This window comes from Felis catus, chromosome C2 (assembly GCF_018350175.1).
Source record: "Felis catus isolate Fca126 chromosome C2, F.catus_Fca126_mat1.0, whole genome shotgun sequence".
NCBI classification, from domain to species: Eukaryota; Metazoa; Chordata; class Mammalia; order Carnivora; family Felidae; genus Felis; species Felis catus.
In genome coordinates this window covers 67,940,489-67,965,618 of record NC_058376.1, presented here as the reverse complement: position 1 = coordinate 67,965,618, position 25,130 = coordinate 67,940,489, and the positions used below count along the sequence as shown (strand labels likewise).

General features: G+C 37.2%; 1 protein-coding gene across 6 annotated transcripts in view; it reads left to right on the top strand.

Moving 5' to 3' along the window:
• KPNA1 (karyopherin subunit alpha 1) overlaps window positions 1-25,130 on the top strand; it is a 70,531-nt gene that overhangs the window by 10,639 nt on the left and 34,762 nt on the right. For 3 of the 6 annotated variants that reach the window (XM_003991694.6, XM_045037014.1, XM_019839840.3), the window contains exon 2: window positions 11,807-11,940. In XM_003991694.6, the coding sequence (XP_003991743.1) occupies window positions 11,812-11,940 (129 nt within the window). In that variant the 5' untranslated portion in view covers window positions 11,807-11,811. Of the gene's footprint in view, window positions 1-5,133; window positions 5,287-7,383; window positions 7,478-11,806; window positions 11,941-25,130 lie in introns of all 6 variants that reach the window. The other 3 variants (XM_019839839.2, XM_045037012.1, XM_045037013.1) reach the window with 2 other exon arrangements.

The window sequence follows — 25,130 nt, the reverse complement described above, 5'->3', positions numbered from 1 at the left end:
ACCTGAGTCGAAGTCGGACACTTAACCGACTGAGCCACCCAGGCGCCCCACTTGGAAATCTTTAAAGGAAAAAACTAAACACCAGAGACCTAGTATGTGCTTCAGACTTATTAATCAAATTCTTTGGAAGTACAGCTGAGGTGCCTGTTTTTCAAAAAGCTCTCCCACATGGCAGATATAATTCCCTCTTTTCTCCATAAGGAGGGCGAACCAACCAATCTCAGTTATCAGTAGGGATGTAGAAATATTTAAGATTTTTTATTTTAATATAGACTTTTTTTTTAGAGTAGTTTTAGGTTCATAACAAAATTGAATGGAAAGTAGAGTTCCCATGTACCCCACTACCTTCCCCACCATTAACATTCGCATTAGAGTGGTACATTTGTTGTAATGAAACTAACACTGATACATCATTATCCAAAGTCCATAGTTTACATTAAGTTTGCATTCATTCTTTGTGTTGTACATTCTTTGGAGTTTTGACAAATATATCGTTGCTGGTATCCACATAATCCAGTAAAGTATCATACATAATAGTTTCACTGCCCTAAAAATCCTTTCTGCTCTGCTGTTCGTTCCTTCCACCCTGCAAACCTTTGGCAACCACTTATCTTTTAACTGTTTCCATAGTTTTGTCTGTTGTAGAAAGTCATTTAATTGGAATCATACCCATGTGTTTTTTCAAAATTCTTAATGTGGCAGATATATCTCTGTACCCCACAAAAAGGAGGAGAGGAAGATATTATATTAAATAATCTCATTTATGTATAGTGGCATACAAATTTTTCTTTTATGTTTTTTTTAATGTTTATTTTTGAGAGAGGGAGGGAGGGACAGAGCGGGGGAGGGGCAGAGGAAGAGGGAGACACAAAATCTGAAGCAGACTTCAGACTGAGCTGTTGGCAGAATCCGACCTAGTGCTCTAACCCACGAACTGCAAGATCCTGACCTGAGCTGAAGTCTGATGCTTAACCAACTGAGCCACCCAGGCGCCCCATATGGGTTTTTTTTTGTTTGTTTCTTTAATTGAAGTTGTAGTTAATACAATGTTACGTTACATTCAAATATACAACATAGTCATTCCACAGCTCTATACCTATGCAATACTCACCACAAGTGTAGCTACTATATGTCACCATACGACAATGTTACAGTACCGTTAACTGTATTCCCTAGTGACTTCTTTCCCTTCCTTCCATCCCTGTGACTTATTCCATAACTGGAATTCTGTATCTCCCACTCCCCTTCATCTCTTTTACCCATCCTCTCACTCCTCCATCCCCTCTGGGAAACCACCAGTTTGTATTTATGGGTTGGTTTTGCTTTTTGTTTTGTTTTTTAGATTCTGCATATAAGTGAAATCATAGGGTATTTGTCTTGGAGTTATTTCACTTAGCATAATCTCTAGGTCTATCCATCTTGTTGCAAGTGGCAAGAGCGCGCGCGCTCTCTCTCTCTCTCTCTCTCTTTTTTTTTTTTTTTTTTTGGTTGGCTGAGTAACATTCCACTGTGTATATATACACCACGTCTTTATCCATTGGTTTATTGTCTATCAGTGGACACTTAGCTTCCTTTCATACCTTGGCTGTTGTAAACAATGTTGCAGTGAACGTAGGGTTGCACATATGTTTTGGAACGAGTGTTTTCGTTTTCTTTGGGTAAATACCCAGTTGTGGAATTACTGGATCATTTGGTGATTCTGTTTTTGATATTTTGAGGAGCCTCCATACTCTTTTCTACAGTGGTTACACCAGTTTGCATTTTCACCTTTTTCTCCACATCCTTTCCAACACTTGTTATTTCTTGTCTATTTCTGACAGATGTTGGATAATAACTCACTGTGGTTTTGATCTGTGGTGTAGAAATGTTTTTGAAGTTTTTTTTAAATGTTTGTTATTTTTGAGAGAGAGAGAGAGAGAGAGAGAGAGAGAGAGAGAGAGAGAGAGAGAATACAAGCAGGGGAGGGGCAGAGAGAGAGGGAGACATAGAATCCAAAGCAGGCTCCAGGCTCTGAACTGTTAGCACAGAGCCTGATGTGAGACTCGAATCCACAGACCACAAGATCATGACCTGAGCCAAAGTCAGATGCTCAACTGACTGAGCCACCCAGGCACACCAAAAGGGTGTGAAAATTTTAAAGAAAATATTAACATAGAGTTTAAAAGGGTGATACACCATGACCAAGTGTGTGTATTCCAAGAAGCAATCATTCAATATTAAGAAATCTATTAATATCTCACCATACTTAATAGGTCGAGATAGATAAACTTGACCATTTTAATAACTGCCAAAAAAGTCATAAAAATTCAACACACATTTCAAGTTTTAGAAACAAGTAAAATAGATATGAATGGGTGGTAGGTACTTAGATGTCATTTTTTAAGGTATCTCAAAACCATACTGCAACACAGCTGGAGCTAATAGATTGCTGGTAGGAATGCATGATGGTATAGCCACTTTGGAAAACAGTTTGACAATCTTCTGAAGTTAAACATACTCTTATCATATGACCCAGCAGTGTCATTCCTAGTTTTTTACCCAAGAAAAATGAGAATATTTGTTCACACAAAAACCATATGTGAATATTTATAGTAGCTTATTCATAATTACCAAAAACTGAGAACAACCCACATGTCTGTCAGTTGGCAAATAGATCAAATGTGGAATACAGTGGAATACAATTCAGCAATAAAAGGAATGAATTATTGATAGATGCAACAAAATTGATGAATCTCAAATTAGTTAATACTGACTGAAAGAAGCCACATTCAAAAGGCTACATACTGGGTGGTTCCAATCATTTTACATTCTGGAAAATGCAAAACTATAAGGATAGAAAATAAATCATTGAGTGCCTTGGGTTGAGAAGGGAGTGGATTTACCAGAAAGAGACCTGACAGAACTTCTTGTAGTAAAGGAAATGTTCTCTTCTCTTTGTGTTTACTTAAATGTTAAGTTTTACTGAATGTAAATTATAAATTATACCTCAATAAACCTGGCTTTTTAAAAAATGTTTATTTTGAGAGGGATAGAGGGGTAGAGAGCATGCATGCATGTGTGAGAGCCATCCAGGAGCAGAGAGGGAGGGAGGGACAGAATCCCAAACAGGCTCTGTGCTCTTAGTGCAGATCCAATGCGGGGCTAGATCCCGTGAACCGTGAGATCATGACCTGAGCTGAAACCAAGAATCAGATGCTTAACCAGCTGAGCCATCCTGGTATCTTGTAAATACATATTTAATTCTTCACCAAGAAGACAGTATTGTAAAGATGTTGAGTTTCTTTAACTTACAGTTAGAATGTTATCTAAATATCCAATGACTTTTTTTAAAGAAAGAAAAGATTGGACTAAGAGTTATTACTTTTTTGGCCTGGGAACTTTTTACGTTCTTATTGAGGACTCCAAAGAACTTTTGTTGATGTTATTGTTTTATATCTGTTAATATTTATTATATTAGAAATCAAAACAAATTTTATGTAAAGTGTTTTTTTAATGTTTACTTATTTATTTTGAGAGAGAGAGAGAGAGAGAGGAAGGGGCAGAGAGAGAGAAGAAGAGAATCCCAAGCAGGCTCTGCGCCATCAGCTCATAGCTCCATATGGGGCCTGACCTCATGAACCGTGAGATCATGACCCGAGTTGAAACCAAGAGTTGGATGCTTAACTGACTAAGCCAATCAGGTGCCCCGAATGAAATATTTGGAACACAGAAATACACAGTACACATTCTATTAAGCATCAGAGTAACGATGTCATCATGTCATAAAGCTTCTGAAAAACTTATGAGTGAAAGTGAAAAATAGCATAGATAGTATCTTAGTAATATTATGAAAATAGTTCTCATGAAAAGCATTTTTTCACATATGATATTGTCAAATACGGAAAAGTTTGAACCAGTTTTGAGTTTAATGATGGTGGTGGGCAACTTCCTCATACATGCTGGTGTACATTTGGTTCAGCATTTTAGAGAGTACTTTGACTCTCAGAATTTTAAATGCACGTGCTTTAGACCTTTAGGTTACACTGTTTAGAATTCATTAATGGATATAACTGAATGTGTGCAAATACATGAAGGAGAATATTGGTTAAAGCATTATTTGGGATAAGAAATTGGAGACAAACCTAATTGTCATTAATGTTTAGTGTCTAGTTATTGTATAAAAATTACTTTATTAAAAATAATTTATAGGCATTGAAATGGAAAGTTGTCCAGAGTTGAAGCAGAAGTGCAGAACTGAGTGTATAATTTCCCCATCCATGTACAATGAAAACCAGAAGGATATGTGTATAACCAGTTTTTGAAAGGATATGCAGAGAACCTGATGGTGGTTACCTTTAAGAGGAAGTACATTTCCATTTTTCTGTTTATGCCCTTTCGTAGTGTTCATTTTTTTAAAAATGTGAGCTATTTATTTATTTAAAATTTATTTATTTTGAGAGAGAGCGAGAGAGCACGTGTGCGTGCACAAGTTGGGGAGGGGCAGAGAGAGAGAGAATCCCAAGCAGGCTCTGTGCTGGCATTGCAGGCGCCTGCTTGTGCACTGCCAGCACATAGCCTGAAGCGAGGCTTAAACTTACAAACTGTGAGATCATGACCTGAGCTGAAATCAAGAGTCGGACACCCAACCAATTGAGCTGCCCCAAGCCTTTTTATAATTTGAAAGGCACAAGTGCACTGTAAGGATGATAGAAATTATTAGTTTGAGTGTTGAAATCATTTGTGAGTTCTCAGATGCCACCATTTAACAGAAAAAGAAAGAAAAAACAGAGAGGTGCTGGCATTTCTCATGTCTGTTTACTTTTGCAGAGCAGTTGCTCTAATCAAATAGGACTTCTTGATATTCTTCATCAGTTGTGCTTTCTAAGATCTGTGCCTTTTTCTTTGTACTCTTCTGTTTTGTGCGTCTTTCTCTTTTAACTTCAACTGCTGAAATCCTATCTATCCTTTACAGCCTAACTGAAACACCATCTTCTCTATGAAGCTATCCCTCATCACTTTAGTCAGAAGAGATCTTTTTTTGAACCTTTGGAACTATTTATAGCCATTTCTTCATTACACAAATATCAGGTGTGAGCTATATATGGGCCAGACAGCGGGAGTATGCTTTCATCTTTTTTCTCTTCACCTTATAAGGTAATATCCCCATTGTGCACATAAGGAAACCGAGGCTCACAGAAGTTTAGTATTTTTTCTACGTCGCCATACTAAGAAGTAAATTTGAAAAGAGAGCTTCAAGGCCAGCCCTCTTCTCTGGACTTGCTGCTTAAGTCACTTTAATAAGCAGAAGTAAGTGAATAGTTTTGTATGAATATTCCTTCCCTGTTAGATTTTTTTATATTAAAAAAATGTTTGCAATAATTTGAAAATTTCAAGAAGTGTATAAAAATCTCCTTTTTACCCTTCATCCACATTCCACATTTTATCTTTTACTCCATTTGTTTTATCATTTATTCTTTCTTTCTGTATATGTGCATGTGTGTGTATTCCTGACATTGCTTTTCCTAAATTATGTGCCCTTCCAGCTCCATGTTGAGTGTAGGCTTCCAGTTATTGAAGTCTAATTGGCTTTTGGTATTGTTAAACTTTATCCAGGTCTTGCCCTGTTACTATAGACTTTCTCCTTTCTCTGACCTAAAACTTCTGATTCTTAAAATGCTATATTGTGATACTTCAGAGCCAAAATGCTGTTTGCTTCAGGAATCCAGCTTTTTTCTCTAGATCATTTGTCAGCACCATTAAATGATTCCTTCAGGATTATTAAATTCTCATCTGCATTGCCCCCCGCCTTTCAGTCTAGTAAAACTCAATCTGACAAAATGCCACTGGGTATATGTATCAGTCTGCTTAGACTGCCGTAAAAAATACCACAGATTGAGTAGCTTAAACAACAGAAATTCATTTTATCCCAGTTCTGGAGGCCAGAAGTCCAAGATCAAGGTGCCAACAGGGTTGGTTTCTGGTGGAACTTCTCTTCCTGACTTGCAAATGACCACCTTCTTGCTGTGTCCTCACGTGGCCTTATTTGTGGGCACATAGGGGGTTAGAATGGGGGAAGAGATTTCTGGTGTGTTTCTTCCTCTTTTTTTTTTTTAAGTTTATTTATTTTGAGAGAGAGTGTGAGCAGGGAAGGGGCAGAGAGCGAGGGAGAGAGAGAGAGAATCCCAAGCAGGCACTGCACTAGGGCCTAAGTCAGCACAGGGAACCCAGTGTGGGACTCAAACCCACGAACCGTGAGATAATGACCTGACCCGAAATGACCTGAAATCAAGAGTTGGATGCGTAACCCACTGAGGCACCCAGTGCCTCTTTTCCTCTTCTTATAAGGACACTTCTCACCCTCTCTTCCTCTTTTTATAAGGACACTAGTCCTACTGGATTAGGGCTCCACACTTATGACATCTTAATTAGCCTTAATTATCTTCTTAAAGGTCCTATTTCCAAATATAGTCATGTCGGAAGTTAGGGCTTCAATATATATAGTTGGTGAGGGTGGAGGAGTACAGTTCAGTCCATAACAGTAGAGCATCAGGTTTACAATCGGGAACGTAGGTTCATATCCTTGCTGTATCTTATATTATGTAACCCTGGCCAAGTCACCTCTTTTAGCCTCCTGAGTCCTTAACTGTAAAGGATGAGAATAATAATTTCTTGCCTCATGTGTTTGTTAAGAGATTCAGGTAAAATAGATGATGCAACACAGCACATTATAAATCAAATGATTCTGAATTCAGGTGTGCAATAAGATCATCTTAAAAGGAACTCTTCTGTGAATTCCAGTCTGACTGCACAAGGAGCTCTACAGACCCACTCCCTAGTAAAAGTGGGAAAAACTTTAAAAACAGCTGTTTAAAGCTTCTGGAAATGGCCCTAGGCTTCCATTTGGAGGGAGGGTTTTCTTCTTGGGAGGAGCAGGACATCAGGATTTCTCTTCCCACCCCCAGGTGCCTGATGCTGATGCTAAGTTTTGGTATATGTGGTGGAGAGGTAGTTCTGGTGCCACCCACCCTCCTACCTACTTGGACAAAATACTCAGCGCCTGTAGGGGTTATCACTCAGAGAAGCATGCTATTGTCTGTACTCCCAACTTGAGAGCCCTAGTTCAGAGATTTGGTTGGGTGGTTAGGGAGAAAAGTGGGTCATAAAATAGCTCCTCATCTCTTCTTCAAGGAATTAATTTACAAGGGAGCACTGATAAGAAGAATAGCTGACTTCTCAGCAGAAACAATGGAGGAGAGAGGCAGTGTAATAATACATTTTAAGTACTCAAAGACAAATACAGTCAACCAAAAACCCTATATATCCAGCAAAGCTATCTTTTTAAAATGAAAGCGCGATGAAGATTTTCCCCGATAAACAGGAACTGAGAGAGCTTATTACTTACAGACCACCTTGCAAGAATGCTAAAGGAAGCTTTTTATCCTGAAAGCAAGTAATCTCAAGAGAGTAATTTGAATCCATATGAAGAGTACCAGTAAAGGTAATTATGTAGTTTTAAAAGAGAATATAAGGACATATTTTTTCTCCTTTTTTCTTAAAACTGATTCTTGGGCTTATAAGGTGTGGAAATGTAGTATATTTGTAGCATATCTGTCAATAGCACAGAGGAAGTGAGTGGAGGCAAAGCTATGTCAAGCTAAGGAAGTGAATATAGGTGATTAATTATTACAGTGCATTATTAGGTTTGTAACATTAAATATATCTATAACAATAATACCATCAAATGGAGGAAAAGGCAGTAGAACTATATAGCATAGCATTTCTATATCTTACTGGAATTAAGCGAGTAATAAATCTGAAGCTAGTATAAGTCTGAAGTTAAAATGTTATATGGTAAGCCCTTGAGCAGCCACTAGGGGGAAAAACTAAAAATACAGTGAAAAAGTCATTAAAGAAATTTTAGTGCTTCATTAGAAAATTTTCACCTAATGCAAAAGAAAGCAAAGTAATAAAGGAACAAAAAAGACATGAGACACATAGAAAATGAAAAAGCAGTTGTAAATAAACTGTAAGTAATAACATTAAACATGAATTGATTAAATTGTGTAATAAAAAAGGCAGAGATTTTCAGAGTATCCCAACTATATATTCTCTACAACAGATGTACTTTAAGTTTAAAGATACAAATACATTTAAAGTATAAGGATGGAAAAGATCTATTATGCAAACAGCAATAACAAGAACACTGGAGTGGCTATTATAATATCTGAAAAAATAGACTAAAGCAAAACATGTTACCAGAGGTAACTAGTAACTAGGTTACTAGAGGTAACTAGGCATCTGAAGTGAACGTGGGACATTTTCAAGGATAGATCATATACTAGGCCACAAAACAAATCTTAATACATTTAAAAGGATTGAAATAAAAAAGGTGGTCCTCTGACCACAGTGGAAAGAAATTAGAAATCACTAACAGAAATTTGAGGAACTCACAAATACGTGGAAATTAACACTCATAAATAACCAGTAGGTCAAAGTAGAAATGAAAAGAGAAATCAGAAAATACTTTGAGAAAAATGAAAATGAAGTTACTCCTAAGAAAACAGTGCTTACAGGGAAACTTCTAGTGATAAATGCTTATATTAAGAAAGAAGATCTCAAATCAGTAACCTTCCATCTTCAGTCACTGGAAAAAAGAGCAGCCCAAAACAAGCAGAAGGAGAGAAATAATAAAGATGAGAGTAGAAATTAATGAACTAGAAAATAGAAAAACGGTAGAGAAGATTAAGGTAACCAAAAACTGGTTTCTTGAAAAGATTGACAAAATTGGCAAACCTTTAGCCAGACTGACCTAGAGAAAAAGGACTTAAATTAGTAGAATCAGAAATTACTGGGATTGCAAAAATGGAAAGGATTATAAAGGAATACTATGGACAACTGTATACCAATAAATTACATAGCTTAGATAAAATGGACAAATTTTTAGAAAGACAATTGCTGAAACATTTATATGGACACACTGAATAGTAGACTTATAGCAAGCGATGAGATTGAATTAATCATAAAGGTACCCACAAAGAAAAGCCCAGGCCCAAATGGTTTTACTACTGGATTCTACCAAACATTTAAAGAACAATTCTAACTCTTCCTAAAAATTGAGAGGGGTAATACTTCCCAACTTGTTTTATGAAGCTGGTATTACCCTGATACCATAGACATTACGAGATAACTATAGACCACTATCTCTTATGAAGATAAACACAAAAATCCTCCAAATGCTACCAAACCTAATTCACCAACATATAAAAAGAATTTTATGCCACAACCAAGTGGCATTTATCCCAGAAATGCAAGGTTGTGTATCAGTAAACAAAACAAAAAACAAAAATCACATTGTCATCACCAAAGACATAGAGTTTTTGACAAAATCCAACACTCTTTAATTGATAAAAACATTTAAAAAAAAAACAAATAGAAGGGAACTTTCTCAACATGAATAAAGACACCTATGAAAAATTCAAAGATAACGTCATACTTAATGTTGAAAAACTGAATGCTTTTCCCCTAAGATCAGGAATAAGACAAGAGTGTCTGCTTTCTCCATTTATATTTAACATTGTGTTAGAGTATCTAACTATGGTACTTACGAAAAAAAAATACACAAAGTCATCAAGAAGAAAGAAAGAAAAGAAAATAAAAGAAAAGAAAAGAAAAGAAAGAAAACTGTCCCTGGCGGGTGACATGCTCTGGTATGTAAAAAAATCTTAAGGAATCCACTAAAAAAATATTAGCGCTGATGCACAAGTTCAGCAAAGTTGCAGAATACGAAGTCAGTATACAAAAAAATCAATTGTATTTCTATAGACTTATCATGAACAATCTAAAAGTGAAATTAAGAAAAAAATTCATTTGTAATAGCATCAAAAAAATTAAAACAGGAATAAATTTAACAAAAGAAGTGTAGAACACTGAAAACTACAAAATATTGTTGAAAGATTCTAAAGAAGCTCTAAGTAAATAGAAAAACATCCTGTCTGTGGTTTGGAAGATTTAACATCAAGATGGCAATACTCCCCACATTGACCTGCAGATTCAGTGTAGTCCATATCAAAATCCCAGCTCAGTTCTTTGTAGAAATTGACAAATTGCTCACTCCTAAAATTCACACGGAATTGCAAGGTGTCTAGAAGAGCCAAAACAATCTTGAAAAAGAATAAAATAGGAGGACTTATACTTCCTGATTTCAAAACTTAACAAAAATGGTACTCAAGATTATGTGGAATCAGCATAAGGGTATACATACAGATCAATGGAATAGAGTTGAATAAAACCATATAGATATGGTCAATTTGATTTTCAACAAGGGTGTCAAGACGATTCAATGGAGGAAGAAAAATCTTTTCAACAAATGGTGCCTGCCTGGAACAAATGGGTAGCCAGTTATGAAAGAATGCATTTGGACCCTTACCTCATACCATATATAATAAATCACTCAAAATGAATGACCAACCTAAATGTAAAAGCTAAAATTTAAAACTCCTAATAGGAAATTTAGGACTTATAATCCCTAAGTATGACACTAAAAGCATAAGCAACAACAACAAAAAAATAGATTGATTTGGACTTCATCAAAATTAAAAACTTTTGTGTTTCAAAGGACACCATTAAGAAAGTGAAAGGACAACCTATAGAATTAAAGAAAATATTTAAAAAATATAAATCTCATAAGGATTTCTATCTAGAATATGTAAAAAATTCTTACAACTCAGTGATAAAAAGACGACTTAACAATGGGTGAAGAATCTGAATAGACTTTTTTTTTTTTTTTTATGGAGGATATACAGTTGGGAAATAAATTTATGTGAAATGACAGCAGATACCAAAAATTGTAATAGTAATTGTCAGCGAGGATGTGGAGAAATTGTCAACCCTTATGCCCTGCTGGTGGAAATGTAAAATAGCACAGCACTTTGGAAAAATATTTTGGCAGTTCCTGAAACGATTAAACAGAGTTACTGTGTGACCCAGTAGTTCCATTCCTAGGTATATACCCAAGAAAAAACATATGTCTACATAAAAACTTGTCCACGGGGCGCCTGGGTGGCGCAGTTGGTTAAGCGTCTGACTTCAGCTAGGTCACGATCTCACGGTCCATGAGTTCAAGCCCCGTGTCGGGCTCTGGGCTGATGGCTCAGAGCCTGGAGCCTGTTTCCGATTCTGTGTCTCCCTCTCTCTCTGCCCCTCCCCTGTTCACGCTCTGTCTCTCTCTGTCCCAAAAATAAATAAATGTTGAAAAAAAAAATTAAAAAAAAAAAAAAAAAAAAAAACTTGTCCACAAATGTTTATGGAAGCATTATTCCTAATAGCCAAAAAGTGGAAAGAAAGAACCCAAATGTGTATCAGCTGATGAGTAGATACAAAATATAATGGGGTATATCCATATAATGGGATATTATTCAGCCATAAAAAGCAATAAAGTACTGCTATATGTTGCAACATAGATAAACTTTAAAAATATGCTAAATGAAAGAAGCCAGGCACAAAAGATCACACATGAGATTCTGTTCATATGAAATGTCCTGAATAGGAGTGATAGGCAGATGGTATGCAGTTTCTTTTTGAGGTGATAAAAATGTAAAAAAAACAAAACAAAACAAAACGTGTGGTGATGGTTTCACATGGCTGTGAAAATACCAAAAGCTATTGACTTGTACACTTTAATAAAGCTGTTAAAAAAAGTAACCCATTTCTGGTGTCCCTACAGAGTGAGGGTGGGCATGTATATATTTAAAAGGCTGAGCTATTAGAATAACAGAGCTCCTTACCATAAGCTAAGCTCATTTGTTCCCTTCCTCTCTCATTTTTGTAGAAATCATGACCACCCCAGGAAAAGAGAACTTTCGCCTGAAAAGTTACAAAAATAAGTCCCTGAATCCTGATGAGATGCGCAGGAGGAGGGAGGAAGAGGGACTGCAGTTACGCAAGCAGAAAAGAGAAGAGCAGGTAAATCCTTTTACCCTTTTAAATTTATTTTAAAGAACTTAATGTTAACATATTAAGCCTGAAACCACTTCTGTTTTAGTTTTGACGGTGTTGGATGTGTGAGAGTGTGTGTGTGTGTGTGTGTGTGTGTGTGTGTGTGTGTGTGTGTGTGTATCCCCTGTATCATAAAATCAACATGTTTTGGGAGTCCGGGAGAGGAGGTGATGAAAAGTAGAATACAAGAATAAAGGAATCTCTCAGGTTCTCATATTCCCAATACAACCACTGTTTAATATTTTGGCCTATTTGTTTTTAGTGTGTTTTATTTTTCTAAAGTTGGAGCTTCCTTAAGATTTTATGTGCATATTAATGAATTCTCAAGTGACCAATAAAACACTGCTTTTCATTACAATCTTTGATTTGAAAAGTTGTAAACATAGAAGATTAAAGAATAGATAGTGAACCTTATAAAATCATCCTATGGATTCAGTAATTGTCAGTAGCAGGCCATACTTGGTTCATGTCTGTCTATCTTTATGTTTCTTTATTATGTAGTATTTTAAAGTGAAATCTCAAGGAATATGTCTTTTTACCCCTAAATTCTGCAGGCTTCATTAGGACATTGATTTTTTATCTTCTTTTTTTTTTAATTTTGGTCATTTTTAACTTGAGAACATCTGAACATCTACAGGAGAATTTGGGACTCTCTCTCATTTTACCTTTCTCTAAAAATGCTTAGAATGAACAGTCCATCCCCATCCCTTTTGGCAAAGAGATTTAAAGACATTTAGGTGACTTTTTTTTTAAGTTTATTTATTTTGAGAGAGACCAAAACAGCGTGAGTGGGGAAGGGGCAGAGAGAGGGAGACAGAGAATCCTAAGCAGGCTCTGCACTGTCAGTGGAGCCTGATGTGGGGCTTGAACTCATGAAACCATGAGATCATGACCTGAGGTGAAACCAAGAGTCAGAAGCTTAATTGACTGAGCCACCCAGGCGCCCCTAGGTTACTTTTTTTTTTTTTTTTTTTTTTTGCTAAGGAGAGATTTTTGAGCTTAGAAGGACCATTTGACCCTCACACTACAAAAGCTCCATAAAAGGCGAATAAATGACTCAGTCCTTTCATACCTGAGAAATACAGTAATCTGTCCTAAATATTTTGCAGTTAACAGTGAGCTGTTTTCAACATACACTGTTTTTTTGAGTAATGCTGCATGGAAAATCCAAGTAGTTAAAGTCTAAGAGTACATTACAACTTCAGTGTTGTTTTTTTTTTTTGTTAGGGCTGTAGATGTTTGAATCAAACAGTGTCATTGTTACTGTTATTTTTGGGCAAAGAGAGTTTGTAATATTATAATAAAGTTTATATTAAGTGTAGTAAATTAAGTTATGAGTTACCACTTAGTCATAAAAGGATGAGTTTCTCTGGGTTTCTTATTACCTCTTTATTCATCTCTGTGTCTTGTGGTGGAACCTTTTCTTTGAATAAACTTTTATATTAGCTTCTATTTTGGTAGTAAATTTCAGAAATCATAATAGCATTGTTACATATTTATATTCCTATATATGAATACATAAATATATGTACATGAGCCCAAGGATGAATGTAGCCACCAGCTTATGCATCATATTTGACATAAAGCCATTTGAAGGTGTAGTAATGATACTCTGCCATTAACAGTGTTCATATTATTCTCTTCTTGGTGATGGGTGATTTCATGTAATTAGACTTCATTGTAAAGTCTATGTAAATAAATTTTTTGTATTCACTTACCTGCCTGAAGGCAAATGCTCTCTGTCCTTAATATATCAAGTGGCAAGTATGGTCCCATATATTGGGCTAAAAATATTTGTAGTTGAAATTCTATTGGCTTCATTGTATGAGATCTGAAATTTTGCTATGGCTTTAATAAGTTTCTGTGATTTGGAATACTGCTGTATTGAAAATCCTCATTTCTTAATTTCTTATGTGCCATGTAATGTAGAAACAACTGGTAAAAACTATCAGGCTTCTTAATACCATAACAGTACTTGTTTCATGCCTGATTTGTAAAATGGTAAATATCAGTAAGATACAGACTCATTTAGGTACTGTTTATCTTTCCACAGTTGCTTTGTCATCTATTGGGAAACCTCACAGGTCTAGGCCAGCTGATGAGCTAGATTTGAGAGTAGCACAGGAGTTGATGTTGCCAAGTGCACAAAAGATAACTTGCTGCATCTTTATAGGGTTATCCTTTTAGCAGACTAACATTTAATTTTTGTTGTATCTGGACAGCACTTTAAAAATGACCCCTGTATACATGGCACTTACAGACCAAACTAAAATTATTTTTGGCATAATTTTTTGCTAGTTGGTATCATTCTGATTGAGCCAGTACTTATAAATTTGAATTAAGCAGACTCTTGTTAACTCTGAGTGAATAGGTAACCTAGTGCTGCTTAAATAGAGATTGCCTGATGTTTCTAGTTATAAGAAATATCTTGTGAAGTGAGCAAGTTGATAAGCTTCTGGACAGGCAACTTCCATTAATTAACTTGGTTGACAAGTGCAGGCAACATGTAGTCTGTAGATAAGGCATACAGATCATGATTGTTTTGGCAGTTTTTTCTTTTTTTAAACCTATTTTTCTCTGAGTAATACATGTTGCTGAAAAAGGTAAATAGTACTACAGTACTTGAAACCAAAACACCAGTGTTCTTGGTCTCATTCCCAAGTAAGCCACTTCAATCCTCTTAACTATTTATTTATCAATTTAAAGTATTATCTATTGATGTTCTGTTATGGTAGGTGAAGATTTAAGCTCTTACACGACTTTTCCCTTGTGTCTATTCTCCTAACACAGTTATACTATCCTATGTAAGTATCATTTATTGCTGAGCTGAGTAGTATACCGTGGTTACATTTCCTTTCTTTGTATTTGTTTTTCCTGGCATTGTCTGATTTTTTTTTTTTTTTTTTTTTTTTTTTTTTACCTGCTTGGCTTTTTTTCTGATTCCTGGCTGCTTTTCCTTCTCTTTTACAGCTCTTTTAAGTTATTTTTATCTGGTTTTCTACTTAAACTTCTCAGATAATTTATCACTTTCATATTTTTTTCCTTTGGAGACCTCTTCCCTACATTTTCTGACCTCTAGCACCAGTCAGAATTGTTTGTCCTGTGTTCTTGCTGTATCGCTGTAGTCTTAGAACTTCCCTTAACTGGAAATTTCTCCTGTCTTATCTTGTCATCATCCTTGTGATGTAAGCGCTTTGGTGTTTTTATTTCAAATCCTACTTGTTTATCAGCAGTTGTGGTTTTCATGACCCATAGTAAAGATCGTAACAGTATCCTGCCATTCCATATTAAAAACACTGCTTGTGGATATAAATTTTGCAATGCCAATAGATGTAATTTTAGTGATTAGGCTTGATTTAGAAGTCCTGCAAATGCTTTAGTAGTTGTGAAACAAAATGAAATCGTAACGAAGAAATCCTTAAAAATAAACAAGAAGATTCGGCTGGGTCTAGCTCTGTATCATGCTTGTGGCTAAACCACACAGAGAGGAAATACTTTAATACACTTTGAAATATGACAGAATGGTTAATTATTTCTGTTGGGTTGTATCTAAAGGACAAAAAGGAGTATAAAGAAATCATCAACTGCTTTTGTAATCATACAGGATTGATCTTGAAACTATGCATATTTGTGTATGGATACAGTACATAATTATGTTAATATTAGGAACCTAGATCTTTTAGCTTCCGAAAGAATAGAAATATAAAATCAAAGAGGTTATATAAATTTGCATTGGCGATATCATTAGGGATTCATTATGTGTTTTCTTTTTAAAACACATGCACACAAACCAGCTTTGTCCTAGAAAGGCTTAGAAGTAGTGAAATACCTTGTATCAGTGAGCACCTCTAGCACCCTGAGATTGTGGTCATTAGAGAATTTTTCTCTTAAAGGAACAAGGTTTCTTGGAAAAAACACCTGATTCTTGATTAAAGGTAGGGAATATTCAAGGCAAATGTGTAATATTTTTTCATAACATAGAGCAAGGAAGTTTAAGACCATTGAAAATTGTGTTGAAAAGAATTAGGAGATAGCTTGAACAGGTTCCCATTAGCCAAAAGTGGGATATTTTGAGTATTAGGGCACTTTGAGGACTTCTGCTTCCAGCCAAAGTGGAATAGCAGGGCCCAGATTTACCCTCCTACCTGAAGCAAACCCAAGAATAACCAGACAAAATACATGAAACACTAATTCAAGACACAGACATTAGCCAGTGAAGGACAGTGATCTCTAGAGATGGGAAACAAATGAGTTGAGCCCTATCATTGCTTCAGCTTACTGCCCAACAGAGTTTCCAGGTTGCAACACAGGGACAGGGAACTAAGGGCCAAAGCCTTCCTGAATTGAGGAGACAGAGCTGAGAGTCTGGAGAGACAAAGACATCCATTCATAGGAGGGATTACCAAAAGGGAGACTTGTGTCTGTAGAGAGAAGCCTGGACATCTTCAAAGTGTTTTTTTGAATATTCAGCAGAGTACTGATCAGCATATGTGCTTGAGGAGACTACTAAGGCAAGAGAAACTTATCATCCAAAAAGATTAGAGGGAACCGTGCCTGGCCCTTACACAGTGCTAACACTTGTTCCTGTTCCTATAGCCAGACTGGAGAAACTCATTTACGGGGCCATTAGGTATTCAGGAGAGTCTTGCCTCAGTAGTGGAGATTAATTAGCCATAAATTTACTACTGCCCCAGACCTACCTAACAAATCATAAAAGCAAGATCTGAGAGGATCAAACTGCAGGTTTTGGTTTTCCTGAATTAGTAGTCATATAGGAAAAAGAAATAACTGGATTTTCTCTGTCTTCATTTTCAAAATGAATTGGTTTCTTAGCATCCTCCAGAGGGAGCAGGAAAGTCTGTATTTTAATATTATTAGGAACTCATAGTGTTTAACATAAAATAGATGTATTTCAGTTTATTTTTTCTGTGTTTTTAAAAAAGCAACTTTATGGCTGTATAGTTGACATACAATGGAGTGTACACTTTGTTAAATTTTGAGATATGTATATGTGAAATCATCACTGTAATTAATATAGTGAACATATTTATTGCTCTCCAACTTTCCTGGTATACCTTTGTAGTACCTTTTCCCCACCCTTCACCTATCTCCAAGCAACTTCTGATCTGTTTTGGTCACCACTGATTATTTTGCATAAATAGACTGAAAAAATATGTATTCTATTTTGTCTGGCTTTTTTCAGTCAGCTTAATCATTTTGAGATTCATTTATGTTGTTGTATCAGTAGTTCATTCCATTTCATTGTTGAATAGCATTCTGTTGTACAGGTAAAGCCACAATTGGTTTATCTGTTCACCTGTTATGGCAGTTTGGATTGTTTCCAGTTTCTGGTGATTACAAATAAAACTGCTATGAACATTCATGATCAGCTCTTTTTATGGACATGTATTTCCATTTATCTAGATATCTAGGAGGAGAATGGCTGGGTTGTATAGTAGGTGTGTACTTAAGCTGTCAACTGTTTGCTAAAATGGGTTGTACTATTTTACCTTCACATCAGCAGCATATTAGAGTTTCATTGGCTCCACATCCTTCTGAGCATTTGGTATGGTCAGTCTTTTTCATTTTATGTATTCTAAGGTGTGCATAGTAGTATGCCATTATGGTTTTATTATGCACTTCCCTAATGACGGAAGTTGAAAGCATGTTTTCATGTGTTCATTTGCCCCTTTGTATATCTACTTTAGTGAAGTCTGTTTAGTTTTATTTTTTAAAGTCTGCTTAGTATTTTAATTGAGTTGTTTTCTGGATGCAAGTCTTTTGTTGGATATGTTTTGTAAATATTTTCTCCCAGCTGATGGCTTGCCTTTTTGTTTTCAGAACTGTTTGAAGACCAAAGGTTTTGATTTTGGAATTCCATGTATGTTTTTTTCTTTAATGGATTATGCTTTTGTGTGTCAGATCTAAGAATCTTTGCCAAATCCATGGTCACTTAAGATTTTCTTGTATGTTTTCTTTTAAAAAAAATTTTTTTTTTCAACGTTTATTTATTTTTGGGACAGAGAGAGACAGAGCATGAACAGGGGAGGGGCAGAGAGAGAGGGAGACACAGAATCGGAAACAGGCTCCAGGCTCCGAGCCATCAGCCCAGAGCCTGACGCGGGGCTCGAACTCACGGACCGCGAGATCGTGACCTGGCTGAAGTCGGACGCTTAACCGACTACGCCACCCAGGCGCCCCTCTTGTATGTTTTCTTTAAGAAGTTTTGTTATAGTTTAAATTTAGGTCTATGATAATTCACATTTAATTTTTGTATATAATGTGAAATAAGAGGAAAGGAGCCTTTTTTTTTTTTTTAAACATATGGATTTCCAGTTGTTCAGGTGTCATTTTTTGAAAAGATTGTTTTACTTCACTGATTGCCTTGAAACCATTTACATTCAATTGACCATCTCTGTGTGGATCTGGCTTCTGAACTTCTATTTTGTTCCCATTGGTTTATTTATCTGTCTTATTTGCCACACTGTCTTGATTACTGTAGCTTTTATAATGAGTCTTGAAATCATATTACTAGCTCTCTAACCTTGTTCTTTCCAAAAATTGTTCTGGCTGTTATAGGTCCTTTGCATTTTTTTTTTTTTTAATTTTTTTTTTCAACGTTTATTCATTTTTGGGACAGAGAGAGACAGAGCATGAACGGGCGAGGGGCAGAGAGAGAGGGAGACACAGAATCGGAAACAGGCTCCAGGCTCCGAGCCATCAGCCCAGAGCCTGACGCGGGGCTCGAACTCACGGACCGCGAGATCGTGACCTGGCTGAAGTCGGACGCTCAACCGACTGCGCCACCCAGGCACGCCGGTCCTTTTCATTTTTATATGAACTTCAGAATCAGCTTGTCAGTTTGTGCACAAAAGTCTGCTCTGGGGATTTGATTGTGATTTTGTTAGATGTGTAGATCAGCTGGGGGAGAATTCCTATTGTAACAATGAGTCTTCTGACTCATAAGGACCGTATCTCCCGTTTATTTAGGTCTAAAATTTCTCTCAGGGATTGTAGTTTTTTTGTCAGATTTTTCCCTAAGTATTTCATAGTTTCAATGCTATTGTAAATGATATCTTTTGAATATCAACTGTTTTCAACTGTTCATTGTTAATATTTAGAGTCCCCTGGGACTCACTGAGAGATGGTTCCCCTTCTTGGAGTGCGTCTGGGAGAGATGGCATTGCCTCTTTGGGGAGAAAAGAGCTGGTGGGCACCATTTCCCTCAGTATAGGCACAGAGACACCAGCTGAAGGTGGCTAACCTGGACACTGGCTCTCTGCTGCACTTTACTCCAAACTCCATGCCTCTGTGCTTTGGTGCACCTGCCCTCCAGGGACAAACCTGCACCAGTCTCAGTGCAGTGAGACCCTCCCTCAGAGGACCGGCACAGCTTCATGTCATGCCAGGTCTGTAAAGTTTGGAGTTTGAAAACTCAGCGGGCCTGCTTGGGATAGACCCCAAGGTGCAATATACTGCTGGGTGGCCAGATGGCTAGGACACAGGGTGAAGGTAGTGAGCTAAGGGATGCCTGGGATACACCAGGGGAAATTGCTTTTCTGGGAGGGCTTTGTGGTGGTGGGATGTGAGTTCCCCTCTCTGGTGACTAGGTGGCTGGCTGAAATAATTTTCCTCCCTTACCCCTTAGTATAAACTAACGTCAGTAAGCAGCACAGCGCCAACCGGGGTGGCTTACATTTGTTACACTAGGCCCTGGTCTCCTGCCCTCTGCAGGTGGAGCTTTACTAAGGCAGTTGTACTTGAGAACTAGAGCAGCGGGCCCCTCCCCCAGAAGACCAGCACAGGCCCTTGCACACACCGTGTCTTTTGACCATGAGTTCTGTGAAGTTTCAGCTCTAGTGGAAGTACCATCAAGTCTCTTTTAACAAGCAGACCAGAGCACACCTAGTTAAAACTCACCATACTCTGGCCAATGTTCAGATAATCCCCACTGCTCACTGCAGGAAAGGAGAAACTCTACAGAGGACTGACCTGAGGGAAAGAGCAGTCAAACACAGCAGGAGAGTGCACACAGCATATGCCAGAGTCATTTTATTTTATTTTATTTTATTTTATTTTATTTTATTTTATTTTATTTTATTTTATTTTATTTATTTTATTTTACTTTTTTGAGTCACTTCTTTTTAAAATTTTATTAATTTTGTTTATTTTTGAGAGAGAGAGGGAGAGAAAGTGCAAGCGGGGGAGGGACAGAGAGAGAGGGGAAGACACAGAATCTGAACCAGGCTCCAGGCTCTGAGCTGTTAGCACAGAGCCTGATGTGGGGCTCGAACTCACAAACTGCAAGATCATGACCTGAGCCAAAGTTGAATGCTTAACCGACTGAACCACCCAGGTACCCCACACCAGAGACACTTCTGAAGCACTAGGCCTTGGACAGTATATGACCTCTTCTTCATAAAGCCATTACTCTTAGTAGCAGGAAACATAACAGGCTTTCCCAACACAGAGAAGACAGAGACCTAGACAAAATACCAAGATGTAGGAATTCATACCAAAAGAAAGAGCAAGTAAAAGTCATGGCCAGGGATCTAATTGAAAAGGTTATTAAGTAATATTCCTGAACCAGAATGTAAGGCAGCAATGATAAGGATATACTCTGGGCTTGAGAAAAGCTTAGACAACACCAAGGAGTCCCTTACCACAGAGATAAAAGACTAAAAAACTAGTCACGCTGAAATGAAAAATATAATAACCAAGATTTGAAAACAAATGGATATAATGACCACAAGAAAGGAAGAAGCAGAGGAGTGAATAAGTGACACAGATGATAAAATTATGGAAAATAATGAAGATGAAAAGAGGGAAAGAAAAATACTAGATCATGAATGCAGACCTAGGGAATGAAGTGACTCCATAAACCGTAATAACATTTGTATCATAGGAATCCCAGCAGAAGAAGAGAGGGAAAAGGGGGCAGAAGGTTTATTTGAGGAAACTATAGCTGAAAACTAATATGGGGAAGGAAACAGACATCCAAGTCCAGGAGGCACAGACACCTCCCATCAAAATCAACAAAAGCAGGCCAACACCAGGACATACTGTAGTTAAATTTGCAAAATACAAAGAAAAAAAAACAAACCTTACAAGCAGTAAGACAGAAGAAGTCCCTAATTTAGAAGGGAAGACAAATAATGTTAACATCAGATCTCTCCACAGAAACTTGACAGGCAAGAAGGGAGTGGCATGATATATTCAGCATACTGAATAGGAAAAATATGCAGCCAAGAATACTCTGTCCAGCAAGGCTGTCATTCAGAATAGAAGTAGAAGAGTTTCCCAGACAAAAACTAAAGGAGTTTGTAACCACAAAACTAGCCCCACAAGATGACAGGGGACTCTTTAAATGGGAAAGAAAGACCAAAGTGACAGAGACTAGAAAGGAACAGAAAACATCTGCAGAAACAACAACAAAACAAGTAATAAAATGCCACTAAGTTTGTATCTATCAGTAATTACTCTGAATGTAAATGGACTAAATGCTCCAATCAAAAGACATCGGGTGTCAGAATGGATAAAAACCATCTGTATGCTGCCTACAAGAGACTCATTAAAAAATATTTTTTTTTAATGTTTAATTTGAAGAGAGAGAGAAAGTGGGGGAGGGGCAGAGAGAGAGGGAGACACAGAATCAGAAGCAGGCTCCAGGCTCTGAGCTGTCAGCACAGAGCCTGACCGGGGCTCAAACTCACAGACTGCGAGATCATGTCCTGAGCCAAAGTTGGGCACTCAACCGACTGAGCCACCTAGGTGCCCCACAAGAAATTCATTTTAGACCTAGACACCTCCACATTGAAAGTGAGAGGATGGAGACGCATTTATCATGCAAGTGGACATCAAAAAGAAAGCCAGAATAGCAGTACTTATATCAGACAAACTAGGTTTTAAAACAAAGACTGCAACAAGAAATGAAGGGGGGAGGCACTATATCATAATAATAACATATCATATCAACTATCATCATACAATAATAGTAGGGGACTTTAACACCACACTTACAGCAATGGACAGATCATCTAAGAAGAAAAGCAACAAGGAAACAATGGCTTTGAATGACACACCGGACCAAATGGACTTAACAGATATATCTAGAATATTTTTTTTTTCATTTTTTTTTTCAACATTTATTTATTTTTGGGACAGAGAGAGACAGAGTATGAACGGGCGAGGGGCAGAGAGAGAGGGAGACACAGAATCGGAAACAGGCTCCAGGCTCCGAGCCATCAGCCCAGAGCCTGACGCGGGGCTCGAACTCACGGACCGCGAGATCGTGACCTGGCTGAAGTCGGACGCTTAACCGACTGCGCCACCCAGGCGCCCCAAGAATATTTTTTTCTAAAGCAGCATAGTACACATTCCTTTTGAGTGCACATGGGACATTCTCTAGAAGAGATCACATACTAAGTCACATACCAGGCCTCAACAAGTGCAAAAAGGTTGAGATCAAACCATGTATATTTCAGACCACAATGCTATGAAACTTGAAGTCAGCCACAAGAAAAAATGTTGAAAGACCACAAATACATGGAGGTTAAATCCATTTACTTGGAGGCACCTGGGTGGCATTCTACTTGGAGGTTAGTCATTCTACTTGGGGCACCTGGGTGGCTCAGTTGGTTAAGTGTTTAACTCTTGGTTTCAGCTCAGGTAATGAATTCATGGTTCAAGTTAGAGCCCTGTGTTGGAGTGTGCTGACAGTATGGAGACTGCTTGGGGTTCTCTCTGCTTCTCCCCTGTATGCTCTCTCTCTCTTTTTCTCTCTTTCTCTCTTTTCTCTCTCTCGCTCTCACTCTCTCTCTTTCTCTCTCTCTCTCTCTCTCTCTCTCTCTCACACACACACACACACACACACACACACACACACACACACACACATTCTCTCTCTCAAAATAAATGAACTTTAAAAAAACATCTTACTAAAGAATGAATGGATCAGCCAGGAAATTAAAGGAATAAATACAGGAAACAAATGAAAACGAAAACACGACGGTCCAAATCCTTTGGAATGCAGCAAAAGGGGTCACAAGAGGGAAGTATATGCAATACCGGCCTACCTCAAGAAGCAAGAAAAATCTTAAATATACAACCCAACCTTATACCTAAAGGAGCTAGAAAAAGAACAACAAATGAAGCCTAAAGCCAGCAGAAGAAGGGAAATAATAAATATTAGAGCAGAAATAAATGATATAGAAATAATAACAACAACAACAAAAAACAGTGGAACAAATCAGCGAAACCAGGAGCTGGTTCTTTGAAAAAATTAATAAAATTGGTAATCACCTAGCCAGACTTGTCAAAAAGAAAAGAGAAAGGACCCAAATAAAATCATGAAGGAAAGAGGAGATCCACAACCAATACCACAAATAAAAACACTTAGAATATTATGAAAAACTATATGCCAACAAATTGGGCAATGCAAAAGAAATGGATAAATTCCTAGAAACATGTAAACTACCAGAACTGAAACAGGAACAATAGAAAACATGAACAGACTGGTAACCAGCAAAGAAATTGAATCAGTAATAAAAAATATCCTAATAAACAGAAGTCCAGGGCCAGATGGCTTCCCAGGGGAATTCTATCAAACATTTAAAGGAGAGTTAATACCAGTTCTTCTCAAGCTGTTCCAAAAAATAGAAATGGAAGGAAAACTTCCAAACTCATTCTATGAGGCCAGCATTACCTTGATTCCAAAACCAAAGATCCCACTAAAAAAGACAGTTACAGTCCAGTATCCCTGCTGAACATGGATGTAAAAATTCTCAACAAAATACTAGCAAATCAAATCCAACAGTACATTATAAGAATCATTCACCCCAATCAAGTGGGATTTATCCTTGGGCAATAAGGATGATTTAATATTCTCAATGAATTAGTGTAATACACCACATTATTAAAAAAGATAAGAAATACATGATCCTCTCAGTAGATGCAGGGAAAGCATTTGACAAAGTACAGCATCCTTTCTTGATAAAAACCCTCAACAAAATAGGGATAGAGGGAACGTACCTCAGCATCATAAAGGCTGTATACAAAAGACCCACAGCTACTATCATCCTCAATGGAGAAAAAATGAGAGCTTTTCCTCTGTGTTCAGGAACAAGAAAGGGATGTCCACTCTTACCACTGTTATTTAACATAGTACTAGAAGTCCTAGCCTCAACAATCAGCAAAAGGAAATAAAAGGCATTCAAATCAGCAGGGAAAAAGTCAGACTTTATACTATTTGCGGATGAGATGGTACTTTATCTAGAAAACCCAAAAGACTCTACCAAAAAATTGCTAGAACTAATACATGAATTCAGTAAAGTCACAGGGTGCAAACAACATACAGTGATCTGTTGCATTTCTATATACCAATAATGAAGCAGCAGAAAGAGAATCAAGGAATTGATCCCATTTACAATTGCACCCAAATTACAAGATACGTAGGAATAAACCCACCAAAGAGGTAAAAGATCTGTACTCTGAAAACTGTAGAACAAAAAAGACACTGAATAGCCAAAGCACTCTTGAAAAGCAAAGTTGGAGGCATTATAGTTCTGGACTACAAGTTATATTACAAAGCTGTAGTGATCAAGATTGTATGGTACTGGCACAAAAATATAAATATAGATCAATGGAACAGAATAGAAAACCCAGAAATGGACCCACAACTACATGGTCAACTAATCTTTGACAAAGCAGGAAAGAATATCCAATAGAAAAAAGATAGTCTCTTCAACAGATGGTGTTGGGAAAACTGGACAGCGACATGCAGAAGAATGAAACTGGACTACTTTCTTAGGCAATGCACAAAAATAAATTCAAAATGGATGAGTGAGCTAAATGTGAGACAGGACACCATCAAATTCCTGGAGGAGAACACAGGCAACAACCTCTCTGACATCAGCCATAGCAGCTTCTTACTTGACATGTCTCTGGAGGCAAGGGAAACAAAAGCAGAAATGAACTATTTGGACTTTATCAAGGTAAAAGCTTCTACACAGCAAAGGAAACACAACTAAAAGGCAGCCTTCAGAATGGGAGAAGATATTTGCAAATGACATATCTGATAAAGGGTTAGTAATCCAAAATCTGTAAAGAACTTATACAACTGAACACCCAAAAGTCAAATAATCCAGTTAAGAAATGGA